This window comes from Carcharhinus amblyrhynchos, chromosome 14, assembly GCF_965287045.1.
Source record: "Carcharhinus amblyrhynchos chromosome 14, sCarAmb.v2.hapA, whole genome shotgun sequence".
NCBI lineage: Eukaryota > Metazoa > Chordata > Chondrichthyes > Carcharhiniformes > Carcharhinidae > Carcharhinus > Carcharhinus amblyrhynchos.
In genome coordinates, this window is record NC_137337.1 from 50,956,520 (window position 1) to 50,975,586 (window position 19,067).

Sequence of the window (19,067 nt, forward strand, 5' to 3'; positions counted from 1 at the left end):
TACTGAAACATCTGCACCAGTATCGAGCTTGAATTCTGTGGGGTGACCATCCACTTCTAATTCAGTGCTGCAGTAATTTTTGTTTTGTTAACTTCTCCTGGGAGAAATTAATGTTATGCCCCATGCCTCTTCCACTACTTGAATTTCATTAGGCTTTCTGTGAGCTCCTTGTATTTTAAATTAGCAGACAATTTTAAAATGCCACAACTGTGGAAAGTTAGGACAATCTGCTTCCCCCACCCCCTCCTTGGCATTTTTCCATTTGCGCAGTTTTCCTGCCACGCTTGAGAGCACATTAAGACGATGGTTGGTGTTCATTTCACAAGCTTTTGCTTCACTGTGGTTATTTTTTTGTTCAACATATTGAATGGCTTCACTTTTTCCCAAAGGACATCAGTCATTTTCCCTTGACTGACAGCCTTGTTTAGTTTCCTAACTCTGTCATGCTATTTATACTGCCTTTTGAGGGTTAAATCTTTTGTTATTTGCAAGAGGTTTTCATCAAAGACAGCCAACTACTGTATAACCACATATTAATTCTTCTCTCAGGAGCTTGTAGTCTCAATTCTCTACTAGCCAGTACAAGTTGTTTTATTAATGATTCCATGCATTCACCCAGTTTTGGTTCCAGTAAAATTTTGCTTGTTCAGTGATGTGCATCAAATGCCCCGTGGACTTCATCATATGAACTTGAAGCCTGATTGACTCCCTGCCTTGCTATTATGTCATCTGCAATAGTCCCTACTGAATACAATACTGACCTGATCTTTTGTTTGTTCTTTTGAAAACCTGAAGCTGTTCTATATCTGGAGAATTTCTTCTCATAATTGTCCCAATGTCGAGCCTTTTGTGTGGTTTCAGTACTTTGGTAAAGTTCCGGGAGTGACATATGGATCCTGCCTTTGTCCTTTTTGAAGTTCTTTTTAAATGTTTTGGCTTGTGGATTGTGCTCTGTATGCCCTGCTGTCTGGACTTTTGAAAGCAGGAGGTGCTTAAAATGGAAACCCTGGCCGACAACAGCAAGACCAGAAGCTCCTGCAATAAGAAACTGTCCCTAAAACAGTCTACACTCTTTCAGACTACTTTGCCAACCTGATTTGCTCAACCTATAAGTAGGTTTAAATCACCCAGGATTATAACAATTACTCTCTCACAAGCCCCGTTATTTCTTCCTATATGCTGCACCCGAAGTATGATTTAATATCAATGAGTAAAGCGTTAAACATTCATGAAAGTCTCTTTGTCAAAGTCTCTTTTTTGGTTCTGAAACTGACATTTTCAAAAACTTGTAAATTTCTCCATTCTTCTGCACATTGTGGAAACCTGGAGAGTGGATATGTAGGTTGCATGGATGGAGCACGCAGGTAATCGGAAGAAATATGAAGAGAGCAGAGAGGATATGAGAGGCCATGGTGGGGGCGTAAGGATTTTGAGGCAATGAGAAGTGAGAGGTATAACAATCATACACAGGACTTGCTACAAAGTCCCAGTGAACCAAGGCAGGCCTTCTAACCAGTTCGCTTTGCCATCCTAACACCTCCTTTGCCACCTCCGACATGCTTCTGGGAACAGCATTTGAGTTTTGCAGCCTGACCCTGCTGCAAAATTTTGAGAGTTGCATGACTTTCAGAAGTCATGAATGCAACTTGGGAAATGGCCCATTTTGTAGTTCCCAACACTTAAAGGGAAAATTGGACCCAGAACCGAATTCTTTTATCTAAAACTTCTGAGAAGTATTTGCTACTCACCTAAGACTTCAATCGCAAAGCAACCAAGCCTTTTAAATATGAAAAAGTTCTTATTCATGCAATAAAGCAATGTTTTTATATCCATTTGAGCCACAATTAGATATGACCTGCCTGAGTCCTGGGGTCTAAAGCAGATGTTCACTTGTGTTGTAGGTAAAATATTACCTCTGAGACTGTTAGTGAGTCAAAATACAGTGGTTTTTATTTCAAAGCTCTGGTGTTCATTCAAGAGCTTTGGGAGAAGGGGGACTACCAAACTTCTCATGGAACACAAACACAAGTTGGCATTTATACATTGAGTCTTAGTGTCAATCACGATTCCAAATTTCCCATTCCGGCCAGAACTCCGGGTCTTCCTTCCTTGGTTGTGATACAGCCCCAGATTTAATCACGATTCACAGTCCAGCTGGCAGCTGCAGTCATGAGGCTTAATCCAGTCACGATTCAAAACCCTTCTGCAGCAGTACTGGCATCCCTGTCTTTTGAAGTTACTTGTGCAATTGCAGCTATCCCAGCAGGACTCTTCCTGTTTGAAAACAAGTATCGTGTTCTGCCGTCAGCAGCTGTCAAAAGCTGGTATCGTAAACTACCATCTGTGTAACAACGTCCAACAACACAAATAGGTAAGATTTGCGAAGTCTGAAAAATAACAGCCACATTAAACTATGTGTCTTTATAATTCAGAATCCAGCATCTATAGTATTTTATCTTTTACCTTGGGGTTTTAAAATAAATTGTGGGGTTGAGGGAAGACGTGATAAATTTAAAAAGAGGACAAGGCAAGAGTGGCAAGAAGGGACAAAGCAGATACATTTTGCTCTCAGGTAAGGCTAGAGATTGCAAAAATAAGACAAAATTGATAGCACTCTCATCAGAATGCCCTCTGGTCCTAGACTCTCCCACAACAGGAAGCAACCCTTTAGTATCTACCCTGTCAATAATCCAACATGCTTCAATAAGGTTGCCTTTCATTCTTCTAAACTCCAATGAACACAGACCCAACCTACTCGACCTCTGCTCAAAAAATCCCTCCATACCGAGGATCAACCTAATGAACCTTCTCCAGATATCTCCAATAGCAATACATCCTTCCTTAATTAAGGGGGCCAAAACTGTTCACAACATTCCAGATGTGGCCTAATTAGTGCGTTGTATTGTTTTAGCAAGACTTCCCTTGTTTTTTTAACTCCATTCCCTTTGAAATAAAGGCCAACATTCCATTTGCCTTCCCTATTACCTGCTGGACTTGCATGCTAGCTTTTTGTGATTTATACATGAGGACTCCCAAACTTCTCTGCATTTGTTTTTGTAGCCTTTCTCCATTTTAAATAATATTCAGCTCCTTTATTCTTTCTCCCTTTGGAATCCCTTAGTCTGAATGGTCTCCTAGGGATTCCACCAGACTTGCACCAACAATAATCCCACCTAAAGCCAGATCTCTGTATCTCCCCGTATTTATGCTGCATATTTTTGTACATTGTACTCCTTACAAAAGTTTATAAACTTTCCAGGGAAAGTAGTCAGCCTGAGGATGGGAATGTTTTAGAATTCAGCAAAGGAGGATTAAGAAATTAATAGAGAGGAAATAAGACTATGGAAGTAAACTTGCATGAAACATAACGATGGAAGCTTTTAAGTCCATTATGAGAATTTAAGGTATGGAATACAGAAATGGCAGAGAAACTAAACAAATACATTGGCTCTGTCTTCACAGAGGAAGATACCTAAAACCTCCTAGGAATACTAGAAAAACAAAGAAATTAGTTAAAAATAAAGTATTACTAGAGAAATTAATGAATTGAAAGTTGACAAATCTCCTGAATGTGATGTTCTACATTCCTCTGTTAAGAGGTGATGATTTGTAGAGTTGGTGGATGAATTTGCAAATATCTTCCCAAATTCTCTACATTCTGGAATGGTTCCTATAGATTGGAAGGTAGCAAATGTAATCCCACTATTTAAGAAAGGAGATGGGGAGAAACCCGGAACTGCAGAACTTGTTGGTCTGACTTCAGTAATAGGGAAAGTGCTAGAATCCATTATAAAGAATGTGATAACTGGGCACACAGGAAATGACGGTAGGATTGGCAATAAAAGCTAACATCGTGACAATAGGATTGGTCAGAGGCAACATGAATTCAAAGGGAAATTGTGTTTGACAAACCTGTTGGGAGGTTTTTGAGGATGTAACTAGAAGAATAGAAAATGGGGAACCAGTGAATGCGGTGTATCTGGATTTTCTGAAGGCTTTCGATCAGGTCCCAAACAAGAGATTAGTAAATAAAATTAGAGCACCTGGGATTGGGAGTAATAAACTGGCATGGATTGATACTTGGTTAACGGACAGAAAACAGAGCAAGATAATGGGTCATTCTCGGGTTGGCAGACTGTGACTAATGATAAGTGCTTGGCCCTTTGTCTATATAATTTATAACAATGATTTGAATGTGGGGATCAAATGTAATATTTTCAAGTTTGACCACACAAAACTAAGTGGACATATGAGTTGTGGGGTAGATGAAAAGAGATTAAGGGGATTTAGGCTAAGGGAGTGGGCAAGAACATGACAAATGAAATATAATGTGGAAAAATATAAAGTTATATACTTTGGTAGGGCAAACAGAAATGCCATGTATTTCTTAAATGTTGAGAGGTTGGAAATTGTTGATGTCCAAAAGAACCTGGGTTCTTTTGGACATCGCTAAAAGCTAATGTGAGGTGCAGCATTTGCCTTCTTAATCATTTGCTATGTTGACTTTTATTGCTGGAGGATTTCAGGATAGGGTTTAAAAAAAAAGCTTTGCTTCAATTACTTAAAGCCTTGGAATATTGTGTATAGTTTGATCTACTTGCCTAAGGGAGGGTTTCTGTTGCCATTGAGGGAGTATAACAAAGGTTCACCAGACTGATTCATGGAAGAGATTGAGTTTGTATTCTCCAGAGTTTAGAAGAATGAGAAGTGGGGAACCTGTGGATGTGGTGTATCTGGATTTTCACAAGGCATTTGACAAGGTGCTGCACCTAAGGCTACTGCATAAGATAAGTGCACAGTGTTATGGGTAATGTTTCAATGTGGCTAGAGGATCGGTTAATTAACAGAAGGCAAAGAGTGAGGATAAATGGATGTTTTTGTGGTTGGTGATCAGTGACCAATGATGTGCCTTAGGGATCAGTGTTGGAATTGCAATTGTTTACAATTTACATAGATGATTTGGAAGTGGGGACCAAATGTCATGTGTCAAAATTTGCAGATGACACTGAAATTAGTGGCAGAGCAAAGTGTGCAGAGGACACAGTCTGCAAAGGGAAATATAGATAGTCTAAGTGAGTGGGCAAGGGTCTGGTAGATGGAGTACAATGTTGGTAAATGTGAGGTTACCCATTTTGGTAGGAATAGCAGCAAAATGGTTAAATTGCAGCACACTGCTGTGCAGAGGGAGTCAGAGTGCTGTAATATGAAGTGAACTATTTAAGACTGAAATGAGGAAGGAATTGGTGGAGTTGCAGGTAGTGAAGAGAATTGTCAGAAGATACAGCAAGATATAGGACTGTTGGAGACTTGGCTGGAGAAATGACAGAGAGATAATGCATTTTGGACAGTCCAATGCACAGAGGAATTATACAGTAAATGGTAGAACCATTTAGAATATTGATAGGCAGAGAGATCTGAGTGTACGTGTCCACCAATCGCTGAAGGTGGCAACACAGATGAGTAAGGTAGTTGGGCATAAGGCATGCTTGCTTTTGTCGGTCAGGGCATTGAGTATAAAAATTGGCAAGTCATGTTGCAGCTGTGCAGAACCTTACTTAGGCCTCATTTAGAATATTGCTTACAATTCTGGTCACCGCACTACCAGAAGGATGTGGACGCTTTGGACCAGGCACGGAAGAGGTTTACCAGGATGTTACTTGGTCTGAGGGTATTGGCTAGGAGGACAGGTTGGATAAACTTGGTTTGTTCTAACTGGAATGACAGATTTGAGGGGTGACCTGATAAAGGTCTACAAGATTGAGTGGCATGGACAGAGTGGATAGTGAGATGCCCTTTCCTAGGGTAAAAAAAGTCAAGTACTAAGAGACTTAGGTTTGATGTGCGTGAAGGGGAAAAGTCTAGAGGAGGCAAGTTTTTAAACACAGGATGGTGAATGTCTGGAGTGCGCTGCCTGTGGAGGTGGTGGGAGCAGGTACGATTGCTGCATTTTAAGGGGCAACTAGATGAATACATGAATAGGATGGGAATGGAATGATATGGACTTGAGTGCACATGATTTTAGTTTAGGAAGGCATCATGATTGGCTTGGAGGACCAAAGGGCCTGTTCCTCTGTGTTCTTTGAATTTGTTCTTTTGTTCTTTGAATTTCTTCACAAAATGGTGTGAACCTTTGGAATTCTCTACTGCAGAGGGCTGTGGAGGTTAATCACAGTGATAGAATTTGATAGATTTCTAAATATTAAAGATAATGTGGGGAGAATGATACGAAATTAGATCAACTGTTATCTAATTGAATGGCAGAATAGGCTCAAGGTGTCAAATGGCCTGTTTGTACTGTCCATTCCTATGCTTCTGGACATAACCTCTCTTCAGGCTTTCCTGTACTGCATCACTATACTGACATCTGTCTCTTGTTATATAGCTTCAGCCAGAAGTTTTGGTTTCCGATCTGAATTTCAGTCTTAGTTCCCTTAGAAAAGGAGAAGGATGATTTCTCTTTTCAATTTGGGCCTGAAACAAACATGGATAGGGGGCTTTTTATCCCATTCAAGTTATTACTTATCCCCTTGGATTCAGATGCCTTTGCTTATAAGAATCTGTAGCTGAATTTGAAGGCTTAGGGAATTTTGAGTGGCAAGAATCAGGGATTAGAAATGAGCAGGATTGGTAGGATACGACTAGTGATGTGCTGATGTTTTGCCATAATTTATTATTTTGGGATAATGGGCTAGAAGGCCCCCCATTCAAGTTTGCTGCTGATATAATGATGCGTGGTATAAGCAGTGTTGATGGAAGCATAACATTGTAGATATTCATAGATTAAGTGAATGTGTAAAACTGACTGTGGTTTTAATGTAGACAAATGAGATTCGTTTTAGACCTAAAAAGAGTAGAAAAGTGTACTTTGCACATGGTTAAAAGCTAGAAATGAAGGGTATATGCAAATAGATTAAAATATCTTGAACATGTACAAAAAATTATCAAAAAAGCAAATGGAATGTTAGTCAGAGAGCTAGAATAGAAGTTGTACTACAACTATGCAAAGCCCTGGTTAGACCAAACACACAATACTGCGCACCAACCACACTTTTAGGAATGATATATTGGGCTTGGAGGGGGAGTGCAGTGTAGATTTACTAGAATGATATCAGAACTGAGGGTCTAATTACAAGGAGGGATTTGACAAACTAGTGAAGTTTTCCTTAAAACAGGGGTCTCCAAACTACAACCCGTGGGCCACATCTGGCCCACAGCCAGTGGGGCAGGACAGGATTCCCACGTCCAAAATCCCGCCGCTGACTCGGGACCCGAACACAAGGACGGAAGCCACAGGCTGGACATTTGCTGCCGCTCCGCGCAATGTCTGATGGACCCATGAGAATCCCCTCCCTCTTTACCAGCCTATTGTCCAATCAGAGCTGCCATCCTGTGACAGTTCATTAAACAAATCGCAATTGAGACACCTGTTATTCAATTGCTGCTCTGTATTTGACAGTGACAGCTGCTTTATCCAATCTAAGTTCCATCTGTCTGTAATGAGTGAGAACAATGACAGCAATTGTAGAACGATACGTTCAACACAACACCTACATTGTGATTGCCATCTGCTGCTGTAATGCAGTCACCAATCGCAATGAAATTTAAAGTTATTTTGTGGCTTTTTTTAGAAAAATAACTTTAACTTTATAATAAAAGTAACCCTCTAACGTTAGAACCACTTTTTTCTTTGGCCCGTGAAAGTGTAAAATATACGATGTGGCCCTCGTACTGAAAAGTTTGGAGACCCCTGTCTTGCAATGTAGGAGGTTATGCATTAATTTGATTCAAGTTTAAGGTATTCAAGGGCAGGATGGTTTGGAGACAGGGCTGAGTTTTCACAACCCCCTATGGCATCTTTCATGGTGTCAGAGGTGGCTCACCATTGATCAGCAGTGGGATCTTCTGAATCCACTGCTGTCAGCCCAACTGTCCTCAAGGTCCCACTAGCCTTCACTTAGACCATTAGTATCATGGGACTTGACATTTTGTTGGCATCAGGATTATCCACGTTTATATATGTATCCCACTGGCACAGTTGCAAACTTGCTGGGTTACCTTCTGGCTGCCTGGCATTCCCCCACCATCCTGCATCCCCATGCCACATTCCACACATGGGGCCTACCTGACCCTGGCAAAACCACTCCTCTTACCTTTTAATGTCTGGCCTTCCAGTGACAATCTTTGGAGTTCTGGGAAACTGCTGCAATCTACGCAGTGGCCACTTCCTAGTAACTCTGCTGAGACTGGAAAGCTGCAGTACATCTGCTTGGCTGTCTGCTTTCAGAAGTAGGATTTCCTCCCAGATAGGAGTGAAAACCACCACCCAGTGGCTGACAAATCAGATCAGGGCTTCACAGCCATGCAAAGAAGGGTTCACTCTTGAATTTTCAGCTGGATGCCAGTGAAAACAAACAATTTATGAAGAATCTTTACTAAAGAGTGAAACAAAAACAGAAAATGCTCAGATTCCAGCATTTTGCCTATAGTATAAAAGATTTTTCAATCATGATCTGGCAGCACCTACCAAAACCCATCAGAAAGAAAAAAAAAAGTAGATTTCCTGGGAATACACCACCTGGAAGCTCCCCTCCAAGTTATTCATTTCCTAACTTGGAATGTATCATTTGTTCAGTGTCATTAGGTCAACATCCTGGAATTCCCTGCCAAACAGCACTGTGGGTGTATCCACGTGTAATAGCTCCACCAGAGGCAAAAGTCATCAAGTTACTTTATTTACACCATACACCTGTACATAGCCAGCTCTCCAGTTGCTCCCCTACTGAATGCAGGCTGGGAGTCTAACACCTGCTTTAAATAGGGAGCATGAGGCTCCCTGATTTAACCACCAATTAAAACTCAACAGGTACCTCTTTTTGTGTACCAACCACATAAACAAAATCAAATTAACTTGGACAACTCAATAAGGGCAGCTCCCTAAAAGGAGGGGGAACTACCCAAACCAAAAAACAAAGCAGAAAAGAAACTTAAAACATCAAATTAAAATGTGATTATCAGGGTTGATAATATGCCCCAGCTCCTGCAGTGCCTAGCAGGCACAGAAGATGTCAACTGTGCCCCCAGACACTGCATGCTCCCTCTCCAGGGACATCGGGCCACGAATATAGCCACGGTAAAGGGGCAGACAGGATGGACAACCCCCTCGATTGCCCCCTGCCTGGACCTATTGATGGCTTTAAAAACTCATCAGGTAGTTCTTGTGAGCTAAACGAGTAAAAACCAACTCAAATTAACTTAGGGACAAATTAAGAGGGGCAGCCCCCCAAAAAGGAAGCGGGGGGGGGGGAAAGGCCTGAACAAAAAACAAAATCCAAAGGAAACTTAAAACGTTAAATCAAAATGTGATCGTAAGGGTCTATAATACACCCCGGCCCCTATGGTGCCCAGCAGACATGGAAGGCATCAACTGTGCCAGTGGACACCACATGCTCCCTGTCCAGGGACGCTTGGCCACGAATGTAGCTGGGGTAGAGGGGCAGACAGGGTGGCTGTCCCCCTCGATTGCCCACTGCCAGGACTTACTGATTGCTTTAAAAACATCAGGTAGTTCCTACTCTAGCAAGCCAACTCCCATTAGCCTGGCTGAAGTCATCACACTACACCTCAGGGATTGCAGCAGTTCACCACCACTTTCTGAAGGGCAATAAATACTGGCCTAGCCAGCAATGCCCACGTCCCATGAAAATATGATCTTGTCAAATGCAGAACAAGTTCTAAGCATTTGGCCATAACTCTTATCACGTCCAGTTTTTGGCATCATAATTTTTGAAATGATGTGAAGGCTTTAGAGGGAGTGCAAGAACAATTTGAGAGTTATTACAGGGATGAGGGACTTTAGTTTTGTGGATTGATTGGATAAGCTGTATTGTTCCTAATGGAGAGATTTGATCATGAGTCAAAATCACAAACAACATTTTTAAGGAATGAATGGTTAAGAATGCATTGCTTCAGATTATGGTGGAAGCAGATTTGATTCCTACTTTCAACAGGGCATTGAATAAGTACCTGATGAGAGGAAAAATTAGCAAGGGAGTAGGATTGGTTGATGTTGCCCTTGCAAGGAGCTGGCGTGGACTCAATGGATTGAATGGCCTCTGTGCTATAACCATTCTAACCATGCATTGTTGCTAGCTAATGTATGACTAATAAATGAAGAAAAATTGCTTGCGAGTGAACTTTTTCCCTTCCCTTTTCAGGCAATGGTAGCTTGCTACCCAGGGAATGGAACAGGGTATGTCCGACATGTTGACAATCCAACTGGTGATGGTCGTTGTGTGACATGTATTTATTATCTGAATAAAAACTGGGATGCAAAGGTATGAAATATTCCTTTCCTCCTCAGGAAATTGTTTAAAACTGCTTTCTTACAATTTGTTTGTGGATTTCATTTGTATTATTTTGAACAATTTTAAAAGTAACATTTGGTGAAATAACTCTATACTGATTTATTTTTGTATCATAACTGCAACTATACTTTCAGAACAATTTTTGAACCTGTTCAATGCATGTATTTTTAATTCCCATCATTCAGTAAACAATTTGTTTGATGATAACCATTTGCATGCATCAACTCTGGATCAAGCGATTCATGAGATCTAGGTTAAAACTCATTTATCCCAATACATGGTGCTGAAATTCCAATTTCCATTGTGCTGCTGTAGAAAAAAAGTGCAGCAGAAATCAGGAGAGAGGTTAAGTTGGAGATTTGTTGTCAGTGCTTTACACTTGTATGTTGCACACTGATCACCATGCCTAGTGTTGCTAAATGTTTAAAACTGATCACATGGTCCTTGTGATTATTGGTACTTGGCAATAGATAGAAGGACAAAATGTAATGAGATAATCTAACTTTTGTATTTCATTTTGTTCAATTGGCAAACAGTTTTTTCATGAAATGGCCCATTTAGGAAGCCTTTCAACTGCTGGCTCTCCATTTCTCAGTTGCTAAACAATCAAAAGTTGTAAATCTATGGAAGACCTTGTGCATATATTTGGCAGCTTCAAACAATTTCAAACAGCCTCCTGTCTATGTGTAAACCAAGATACTCGCATCCACACACATCAGGGAATTGATAGGGCTGAGTCCACCCATGAAGGGTGCCTGAATGTGCTGATGACACCTAAGATGGGTAGGAAAACAAGTTGTCAAGAGGGAAAGAATTTGCAAAGAGTTATGTGAGTGGACAAAAAGTTGACAGCGTATAACGTGGTAAAATGTGAACTTGTCCACTTTGGCCAAAAGAATTGTAAAGCAGTATACTATTCAAATTGTGAGATGGTGCAGAGAGATCTGGGTATCCTGGTACATGAATCACAAGAAGTTAGTATGCAGATACAGCAAGTGATTAGGAAGGCTATGGAATGCTGACATTTATTTGAAGGAAAAAGGAATATAGAAGTAAGAAAGTTTTTTTACTGCAACTGTACAAAGTCAGACTGAAACCATGGGACAAATTTTCCCATTCCATCTGTCACGGGAAATAGAGTGGGCGAGGGGTGAACCATGTAAAAGTCTGTTGACCTCAGGTGAGATTTCCAGTTTTGGGGCAAGCGAGCCTGGAAAATCATGCCCCATTTCTCAAATACTATGTATAGTTTCAGTCTCCTTATTTGGAAAAAGTATATAATTGCATTAGAAGCAATTCAGAAAATGTTCACTCAATTCATTTCTGGGATAAAGGGCATATCTTAAAGTTTGAACAGATTTGACCTTTACTTACTGGAGTTTAGAAAAAATGATGGATGATTTTATTGAACCATAAGATCTTGAGGGGGATTTAATAGGATGGATACCAGAAGAATGATTCTTTTGGTGGGGTGAAATAGAACTAGGGAACACCAGTTTAAGAATAGGGAGTCTCCTTTTTACAATGGAAATGCTATTTTTTCTATTCAGAGAATTGTTAGTATATGAAATTCTCTTTCCCAGAAAGCAGTGGGGGCAGGGTCATTGAATTTCTTCAAGGCTGAGCTAGGTAAATCTCTGACACGGGTCAAAGATTATTGTGCGGGGGGTGGGGGGGTGGTGATCAAGAAAATTTAAGTTGATATCACAATTACATCAATCATGATCTGGCAGCACCTTCCAAAAGCATGACTACGATTTTCTTCATCATTGTCATCATTATCAAAAAGAAAAGAGCAGTAGATTTCTGGGAACACCACCACCTGGAAGTTCCCCTCCAAGTGACTCCTATCCTAACTTGGAAATATATCATCGTTCCTTCGCTGTTGCTGGCTCAACACCCTGGAATTCCCTCCCAAACAGTACTGTGGGTGAACCTACACCTCATGGACTGCAGCAGTTCAAGAAGGCAGTTCATCACCATTTTCTGAAGGACAGTTTGGGCAATAGATACTGGCCTGGCCAGTGATGCCCACATCCCATGAATGAAATGATCTTATTAAATGCAGAACAAGTTCTAAGGGCCTAGTGGATTACTCCTGTTCCTATGTTCTATATTCCATTTTGGTGCCTGAAGCACACCAGGAAAATGTTAAAGTTCTGAATACACAAGTGATTTGGGTTGTTGAATGCTGTGTTGGCCAAGCAGGATGGGCACACCTCCAATATTGCACCACTCCTGAAAGTCTCTGAATTACATTTGGATGCCCAGAAAAGATCAAGCTATTTTGCCAATATACAAGTTATCATGTTTTCAATGTTTATACTATCATGCTCTGTCTAAGTTGGAGATCTACCAGCACTTGCTATGGCTGGTTACTCTTGCTAGAAGAAGCCTTTCAGTGTCTTTATTTCAGGCTTTGATGCATGTCTTATTGTGCAAATATGGAATTTTTTTTATTTAATAGCACTTTATAAGCTAGTTTTATTACTTTTTTTCAGTTTTGCTTCCATTTGTTTCTCTTTTATTGTTTCAAAATACATAATACTATTTGGGCTGAACGGTAGCATAGTGGTTAGCACCACAGTGCCAGGGATCTGGGTTCAGTCTGGCTTTGGGTGACTAGTCTGTGTGACGTTTGAATATTTCTTAGCTTATCTATTGAAACTTGTGCATTTTTTTTTAGGTAGATGGTGGTATTCTTCGAATATTTCCAGAAGGAAAGTCCTATGTTGTTGACATTGAGCCATTGTTTGATAGATTGTTGTTGTTCTGGTCTGATCGAAGAAATCCACATGAAGTACAGCCAGCATATTCTGTCAGGTATGCCCCTTTGGAATCCCTTTAGAGATATTTGTAACCAGTCAGACCAAGATACCATCTTGCAAAATGTTTAGTGTAGTTTGTCCAGTTAGTTGGCTATAAAACACCAAATTATTTAGCAGTTCCAAAGCAGAACTGTAATATAATTTAAAAATCATAAATGCCTGACCGTCAGTTTTATCTGACGATAACAATACTTTTTTGATAAAGGAAGTAAAAGAAAAATTATGGAAAGAAAAAGTATTTTCACCAACAAATTTTTAAAGTCTGCCTGCACATTTGTGCTAATAAATTGATGACCAAGAGATTCATGCTTATTTCCAATATTGGTTTAAGTGTATGTTCACCATATCTATCTGGTTAGTAATGACAGTGGTATCTTCATTATGGATTTGTGAAAGCCAAAATTCCTGTAGAGAGATTCTGCAAAAATCAAAACTCAAGCTAAAGATGACTCTGATTTTATCATTGAGATTTGAACCTTGAAAGAACTTTGTTACCCAAGTATTACTGTACATCTAGGCACTTGTAACCCTTGATAGCTACCACCAAGTAAGAGGAACGATACCATGAAATGATGAAATTCGAAAGAAAATATGGGAATGAAAAAAATATTGCTCACATTCTGATATTCAATTGCTAATGTCTGGACTTGGTCAAAATCAACTCAGTGGTCCCATTGGTCATTTCAACCAGATGAAGGGTCATCCATGAAGAACCATTCTGCTTTAAGTTCAAGCTAATGTTCAGAAATCTGAGATTTAGTTGCAGATGTTCAGCAATTGGGAAAGGGGGAGATAAAAAGTTGGTATTTATTTTGCACCTTGTCGCATCCCAAAGTACTTGACAAACAACAACTTTACTTAAAAGTACAATCCCTGTTGTTACTTAAGCAAACGCACCAACTAATTTCCACAAAGCTATGACCCATATGATTGAAGGAGGAATTTGTCCAGTGTACTTCACCGGTTGAATCAGGTGAGAAAAGTGGTATGAAATACATCTGCATCACATGTCGCTCTCACCTAATTTAACACCACTCTGCGATTTCAGAGTGCCAGTGAGGATCACACAGCCAGCTGAAGGGGTGGGCCTAAACTCGCCGACAACACCAGGATTTAAAATTTTTATCAAAGATAAATTTGAGGGCAACTACCCCTACCCGTGGACTTCAGAACCCCCATCCCAGGCCAAACAAGGGGAACACTCCCTAATCCCCATAAATAGGGGGTACTGTAGAATGCAGTTCTGAGCCATGTCCCTCAACACCTGTCACCTGTGGGCATCTCCACCCTTTCTGGATGTGAATCTAATCACGTCACCAGCTGGGGTCAGGGAAGATCTCAGACTGAGATCTCACTCGTGAGATTTAGCAGCCATTAGAGGATTTGCACCCACATCTAATGCACTAAGGTGTCAATATGAAATCAATAAAAGGCAACTACGACATAACCCAATGGAGCGAGTCTTATGTTGCACCAGGCTTTCAGCTGACTCCCTCTGGCTTAATTTCTGGAGGCAAGCTTGCCCTAATCCGAAAGATTCGTCCCCAGTTTGCAGAGAAAGACCCATATCAGTGCTTCGGGCCAGTCAAATAGCTGGCAACTCTCTGCAACCATCAGAAACTGGGATTGTATCCAGAATTTAACAGAGACCTTTTGCTGAAGTCAGATAGGGAGATGAGTGAGAAAGTGATTTTGGCCATCTAGGTCAACAGGGCCTAGCCCTTAGGAGCAGCGGACAATTGCTCACTTGCTCCAGAATGAATAGCTGTCATCTCAGCACCCATATGAAAATGGACCCTTGGAGTTCAAAATAGTTTCCGAGATAATACTTAAGGTATTTGCAAAGAAAACTTTTTTTTGAATTTCCATCTGACATATTTTTCTGTTCTAGGTATGCCATTACTGTATGGTATTTTGATGCCGAGGAAAGGGCTGAAGCCAAAACTAGGTACCGTAATCGAACAGGTATAATATAAACATTAATTATTTTTAAAAGAGATTTTATAATTTGGATTTAATATATTTTTGCATTACTGATTGCCTTTTTTATTTTATTCTCCAGCTTCTGGACAAGCCACAAGCTTTTCATCATGACAGTAATAGTAGTGAGACTTGACCAATGGTAATTCACATGATCTTTTCATCAGCTCCAAAGAGAAGTGTCCCTCCAGGATGATCCCATTTAATGCCATGCTTTTGAATTATAGCTGTATGTTGACTTCTACTTTTATCCATATTAGAGATGGTACTGGCTGCTGTTAAGCCTATCCTTCAGTGAAAACTGTTTTAGCACTATTAATCTGTAAATCAATATTGCACAAAATAGAATTGTGTCAACACGGTTATACTTAACAAATATAGCAAGAGTGACATGATGTGTTAAATATTATGACCATTTCAAATAATTAGGTCTAATATTGCACTTTATACAGATTATTTCCAGATTGCAATGGCGCTGATTAATACATTTCAATCGCTTTCTTTTCTCTTCTATTAAAAGCAGTTGAATAATTTTTTTGTGGCATTTTTTTTCTATCTTTCACCAATGAGGGTGCTTGATCATCGCCTACTGATTGTAATTAAGAATATTTGTTCCATGTTAATGTACCATGTAAATGAAGCTGCTAATCTTACAGCTGTATCTGACTTTTCTCTATTTAAATGGAAGCTAAATATATAATTGTGAAAAGTACACATTTCTTCTGATACTATGAATAATCTTCATCGCACTTCATTGTGATTAATCTTTTATTTTTTATCTTCCAATGGATTGGTATTTACTCTTGTTTATGAACACATTGTGCATTACTATATCAAACTTGTGTTAACTTTGTCCGAAGAGAGAATACAACATTATATGTGAAATTATTCCTATTGCTGCCTTTAATAGGGAAGTATAGCTTCATGGGAATGCCTAAAATAACTTGAATATGTGAGCAACAAAATGACGGAGTTTACAGCTGGATGCCACCTTGTATGCTGGTCAACAAATTGGCAATCTAGTAGTGGCAATAAACAAGTTGTACTGGAAGGTATCTTTTAAAACTATAAGACTTGTATCTCCACGTAATAAAATGGTTCCTGCAATCGGGACAAAGATATGGTTTTACACTAACAGGGTTGCATGGATTTTTTTTTTCTCTCCTCACTGCAACACTATTAAATGACTGTTGATTCTTCTACACTTCTGGTTTCTTGTAACTATTCATTACATTAACCTTCAGGCTCATTTTCAGCCTCCCTATGTTGTTTCATATAATGGAAAACTCTTGCTCTTCCTATATAATAAAGGTAAAGTTGCCATAGTTCGAGGTGACCGTAAGCTGCTCCCTTTTGATGAGGAGAGCTGACTAATGATGATTTAACCTAAGGATCACCACACCTCCAGGCAAGGGGTATGGTTGAGAAGGTGGGCCTTTGTGAATAACCTCAGTCAGTACAGGAATTGAACCCGAGCTGTTTGCATCACTCTGCGTCACTAACCAGCTGTCCAGCCAAATGAGCTAAACCAACTGCTCCCTCGTAAAATATTGTTTATAAAAACTGCTTATTAATGTACCTGGGACCTTTTTTAACAGTTGACCAAGAATTTCTCAATTTGTTACTGTCTGTGATGTCATGTGGTTGGGAGCTTCTTTAATCTGCACACATCCAAACACATGTTAAATGAGATTAGCCTGACATAGAATTTACAGCACAGTGACAGGTTATTTGGCTCAACTAGTTCATGATGGTGTTCATATTTGAATGCACTGAAAAAAATGTTTGTTTTACAAAATGGTTACATTTATGGACTTTTAAAGTATTTTACTAAGACTGAGAAATATTGAGGAACATAGGAGGCTGATCATTGAACTAGGAGTTTTTTTTAGAGTATATTTTTCTGCTCCATACATGACACCGGGAAACATTGCATTAGAAAAATTAACATCATTTAAAACATGAGATAAACATTACTTTTTGAATTAAATACTAATGGTCACAGGGTACATGAAATACAAATGATAGTATTGGCAATTTATCCTTTAGAAAGGTTGTTCTTATCACATTCGTAATGCTTAAGAGTAATTCATCTCTATAGTTTTGAAGAAAGAAAGCCAGCTTGAGTTGTCCTCACTTGATGTTAATTTCTGAAACAATCTTAACTGAACAACTTGAAAATGTTTGTGAAACATGGAAATGAAAACTGAAAATAGTTGCAGTAGATCAGCAGCTCTTCCAGTAAGGTTTTACAAATGCAATAAAATATTTGATTTTACAAAGGGATTGATCTGCATGGTGTATTGGTGATAAACTTGTTTTTCAATGTTGGTTCAGAAGCAACGGCCTGAGCCAATTAGCAGCACGAGCCATTAAATCAGGTCAGGGCTTCCCAGCACTCAAAAATTGGGCTTGATCTTTTAGGCACACCAGTCCATAAAAATTCTGGCCATGTTTACTTTTAGTTAACAACAGAAAAATTTAATGGTTCTCTGATCCCAGGTTCTACACTGTTGTAATGTAGCTTTGTCCAAAGGATGGCAGGTGACGTCTGTACAGAATTCTGAGCTGCCGCCAGCACTTGTGCAAATTCAGAAAACATTGCACATGATTTATTACATGCATGAAAGAAACAAGTAAGGAAGTATTATGTCCTATTGTGGACCCTGAATGATCAGAAGGACATGAGTTTGGGATAGAATACAGAAGTACAGTTCAAAGGACAAAAGAATACAATTGGGTGGATAGACTGAGAAAATAACAATTGTTCCCTTGACAGCAGAGAAGACAAATAGTAGATGTAATAAAGATCCAGTGGCTAAAGAATGATAACTAATGACCACAAATTTAAGCTGATTGGCAAAACAGCATGATTTTTTTTCAGACAAGTCAAAGGTTCTAGAAAGAGGCCATAGAAAAATACACAAGTGAAGAAGGTACTCAGTAGCATGCAATACCTGTGTTAACATTATTGCAATTATACAGCTCTTGCTTGAGGCTTTTCCCTACCTATTCAATGCTCTGTAACTGCAGAGCTGAAAAAGTATGTTTTTATTAAGACCTTCCATCTTACTGAGGAGGTTTCGGGCCAATCCACATTCAAAAATCTACTCTGAAAACTCGGCTTGCATTTTGACAGCTATAACAAAATTATCACGGCAACCGAGTCGCTCCACAACTGCTGAAATAATCCAAAATATTCTAAAACCACCATGAACAACAATCCGAATATAAGAACCTGCTTTTTTTTAAAACAATTGCCCAATCTGTCAGATCCTTTAAAGTCCTAAGGTCTGATCAGCCTTTTGATATATTGTTAAGTCCCAGGCCAGCATCCAAGGTGTTTTGTGAAGTTAGTTCGCAGAACCCTTAAGAGTATTGGTAGGCAAAGGAATCTGGGTGTATAAGTACACAGGTGGAGAAGGTAGTCAAGAAGGCATTCGGCATGCTTGCCTTCATCGGCCAGGTCATTGAGTTTAAACATTGGCAAGTCATGTTGCAACTTTATAGAACTTTTGGAATATAGTGTTCAGTTCTGGTTGCCACACTACCAAAAATATGTGGAGGCTTTGGAGAGGGTACTGAAAAGATTTACCAGGATGGTCCTGAAGAGAGGTTGGAGAAACTTGGTTTGTTTACACTGGAACAACGGAGGTTGAGGGGTGACCTGATAGAAGTCCACAAGATTATGAGAAGCATGGACAGAGTGGAGAGCCAGAAGCTTTTTTGCAGGGTGGAAGAGTCAATTACTAGGGGGCACAGGTTTAAAGGAGATGTACGAGGCAGATTTTTTACACAGGGTGGTGGGTGCCTGGAACTTGCTGCCAGGGGAGGTAGTGGAAGCAGATACAGTAGTGGCTTTTAAGGGGGTATCTTGACAAATACGTGAATAGGA

The 19,067-nt window shown here is 39.7% G+C and overlaps 1 protein-coding gene across 2 annotated transcripts in view; it reads left to right on the forward strand.

The window, feature by feature from the left end:
- The window catches only part of egln3 (egl-9 family hypoxia-inducible factor 3), a 49,379-nt gene extending 33,072 nt beyond the window's left edge, over nucleotides 1-16,307 (forward strand). For both annotated transcript variants that reach the window (XM_080202855.1, XM_080202856.1), the window contains exons 2-5: nucleotides 10,215-10,334; nucleotides 13,051-13,187; nucleotides 15,084-15,157; nucleotides 15,255-16,307. In XM_080202855.1, coding sequence (XP_080058981.1) covers nucleotides 10,215-10,334; nucleotides 13,051-13,187; nucleotides 15,084-15,157; nucleotides 15,255-15,286 — 363 coding nt within the window. In that variant the 3' untranslated portion in view covers nucleotides 15,287-16,307. The remainder of the gene's footprint in view (nucleotides 1-10,214; nucleotides 10,335-13,050; nucleotides 13,188-15,083; nucleotides 15,158-15,254) is intronic.
- The last annotated feature ends 2,760 nt before the right edge of the window (nucleotides 16,308-19,067 follow it).